Source organism: Dipodomys ordii, unplaced genomic scaffold (assembly GCF_000151885.1).
Source record: "Dipodomys ordii isolate 6190 unplaced genomic scaffold, Dord_2.0 Scaffold34, whole genome shotgun sequence".
Taxonomy (NCBI): domain Eukaryota; kingdom Metazoa; phylum Chordata; class Mammalia; order Rodentia; family Heteromyidae; genus Dipodomys; species Dipodomys ordii.
The window spans coordinates 14,446,458-14,449,833 of NW_012267250.1; the positions used below are offsets into that span (position 1 = coordinate 14,446,458).

General features: G+C 42.5%; 1 protein-coding gene across 1 annotated transcript in view; it reads right to left on the reverse strand.

The window, feature by feature from the left end:
* Positions 1–3,376, reverse strand: part of Slc25a16 (solute carrier family 25 (mitochondrial carrier), member 16) — a 25,920-nt gene that overhangs the window by 17,963 nt on the left and 4,581 nt on the right. Inside the window, exons 3-4 of the mRNA XM_013017103.1 lie at positions 2,277–2,410; positions 353–416 (exon numbers count right to left, since the gene is read on the reverse strand). Coding sequence (XP_012872557.1) covers positions 353–416; positions 2,277–2,410 — 198 coding nt within the window. The remainder of the gene's footprint in view (positions 1–352; positions 417–2,276; positions 2,411–3,376) is intronic.

A 3,376-nucleotide genomic window follows, 5' to 3' on the forward strand; every position in this document is an offset into this window, starting at 1 on the left:
GAGGGACAGCACCCAGGCCCAGAGTTCAGGCCCCATGACCAGACCCAAAAAAAAAAAAAGAAAAAGAAGTTCTCAAATATAAAATATACAAGCCAGGCGCCAGTGGCTTACGCCTATAATCCTAGCTACTCAGGAGGCTGAGATCTGAGGATTGAGGTTCAAAGCCAGCCCGGACACGAAAGACCGTGAGACTCCTATCTCCAATAAACCACTAGAAAACCAGAAGTAGCACTGTAGCTCAAGTGGTAGAGTGCTCACCTTGAGCTGAAGAGCTGAGGGACAGTGCCCAAGCCCAGAGTTCAAGCCCCATGACCAACAAAAAAATAAAATAAAATATACATACTACTCTTACCTGCCATGGATCCAGCCATTAATCTGTGAACATGACCAGAAACTCCCAACTTGGTGGTAATTAACTAGAAACCAAAAATACGTTGTTAAATGGCACAATGGTTTGGGTTATTTTTGTTTGTTGCAGTGCCGGAGATCAAACTCAGAGCTTTGTGAATACTAGGTAAGCCAGAATATGCCAGAACAACATGTGGTTTTACCTGCTGCCCATTTCATTGTCAAATAGTGACTCTTTTTTTAATTACAGAATTTAAGCCAAATGCTGATGGCTCATGCCTATAATCCTAGCCACTCAAGAAGCTGAGATTGGAGGATCGTGGGTCAAAGCCAGCCTGGGCTGCAGAGTCTGTGAAACAGTTACCACGAATTAACTACCAAAAAGCTGGAAATGGAGCTGGGGCTCACACAGCAGGGCACTAGCCTTGAGCAAGAAAAGCTCAAGGACAGCACCCGGGCCCTGAGTTCAAGCCCCAGGTCTGGCACAATAATAAAATAATAACAATAACAGAATCAGTTAAATACATAGAAAATTAACTATGCAACTGTGGGCAGGAATAGGAGGAAGAAACAGGGGGAAAGCAAAGGAAGGGATGACATTGTCCAAGAACTGTACTCATTACCGGACTCATGGAATTGTAACCCCTCTGTACAACTACTTAATAAAACAAAAAGCCAGGTGCTGGTGACTCACACCTGCTCTAGCTACTCAGGAGGCTGAGCTCTGAGGATCATGGTTCAAAGCCAGCCCAAGCAGGAAAGTCCGTGAGACTCTTATCTCCAATTAACTACCAGAAAACCGGAAGTGGCTCTGTGGCTCAAGTGGTGGCTGGCCTTGAGCTGAATTACTGAAGGACAGCGCCCAGGCCCAGAGTTCAAGGCCCACAGCCAGCAAAAAAAACAAAAACAAAAACAAAAAAACACAAGAAGTGGCACTGTGGTTCAACTGGTAAAGTGCTAGCCTTGAGCAAGAGCGCTAAGGGAGAGTGCCGAAGCCCTGAAGCCTCAGAACTAACAACAACAACAACAAAATTATAGAATCAGTAACAAGAGTAGAAAAAGCACAATTATAAAAAGTTGGGCAGTGTATCCCATCAGGAGATCAGGAGATACAGTCTCCATAGCTGTGTTCTTCATGCTTTTTTTTGGTCCTGGGGCCTGAACTCTGGGCCTGGGCACTGTCCCTCAGCTCTTCAGCTCAAGGCTAGCGCTCTACCACTGAGCCACAGCGCCACTTCCGGCTTTTTCTGCTTATATGGTGCTGAGGAATCGAACCCAGGACCTCATGCATGTTCTATTTCCACTACATTTCATAATTGAAAACTAAAGGAGTAGATGGATGTTTTTAACATTTATGCTTAACTTTAGCATCTATTAACTAACTCACGCCTGTAATCCTAGTTACTCAGGAGTCTGAGATCTAAGGATTGAGGTTCAAAGCCAGCCCAACTAACCACCAGAAAACCAGAAGTGGCACTATGGCTCAAAGAGGTAGAATGCTAACCTTGAATATAAAGGACTCTGGGACAGATCCCAGTCCCTGAGTTCAAGCCCTTAGAATGGCACCAAAAAAAAAAAAAATTAAAAAAGGAAGAAAGGAAGAAAGAAAGGAAATCCAGGGTGAGGATCATGGGATCAGGCTTGGCATCTAAGTGATAGAACCTTTATCTAGCATGCTTGAGGTCCTGGATTCAATCCCCAGCACTGACTGAAAAAAATTTAAAAGAAGGAAAAAGAATGAGCATGATGGTACACAACTGTAATCCCAGTGCTCAAGGGTTTAAGGAGAAAGATTTCTGAGTTTAAGCTACCTAGCAAGGTACCGACTCAAGAAAAGAAAAAGTTAAAAAAAAAAACAAAAAAACAAATACCTGTTAGCAAGCATAATATTCAAGGACACTAAAGAGAAAAGAGGATAATTCAACTACCGTTTTATACTGCTCAAATGCCATAAACTGGATTGCACCGTAGGGAAAAATCCGAATCATCATTGCACCATTTCCTTTATACAATCCAAGGTATCCTTCTTTTTGGGGAACGGCACGCAATGTTGAGAGTACTCCTGTTTTAACAAAGGTTTTAGAAGAAAAATACTATTAAAGCCAAGAAGAATATCTAAATTACAATTACATGACAATCACTGATATAGACTACTAGGCTATCACCCATGATTTAATTTTGTTTGAGGAATCACACAGTAATTATGTATCAGCTAAACTTATTTAAAATACATTTTCTATCTAAACTATAAAAATAAGCATTTCAAGGTATGAATGGCTCACCCCAGTAATCTTAGCTACTCAGGAGGCTGAGATCTGAGGACTGAGGTTCAAACCCCAAGCAAGAAATTTCATGAAATCCTTATCTCCAATTAACCACCAAAACCTAAAGCCAAAGTGGAATGTGGCTCAAGTGGTAGAGTGTTAACCCTGAGCAAAAAAGCTCAGGGACAGCACCCAAGACCTGGATCTGAGTTCAAGCCCAAGGATGGGCACAAAACAAAAAGCCAGAAGAGGAGGTATAGCTCAAGTAGAGTGCCAGCCTTTGAGTAAAACAACTACAGAATAGTGCTACAGAATACTGATTTGTTATTTGTTTGTTTGTTTTGTGCTCAGCTCCTTCCTTTATTTTGTGCCCAGTACTAGCGCTAAATAAGTAAATATAATTTAGGAAGGAAGGAAGGAAGGAAGGAAAGAAGGAATTTCTTGCAAAATTTAATTCTAGGGCTGGGAATGTGGCTCAGTGGTAGAGTGCTTGCCTACCATACCTGAAGACCTGGGTTCCATCCCTTAGTACCACATAAACAGAAAAAGCTGGAAGTGGCGTTGTGGCTCAAGTGGTAAAATACTAGCCTTGAGCAGAGACAGTGCCCAGGCCCTGAGTTCAAGCCCCAGGATTGGCAAACACACACGCACACACACACACACGTTCTAAGCCAAATACTTACTGGTACACACACACACACACACACACACACGTTCTAAGCCAAATACTTACTGACACACACACACACACACACACACACACG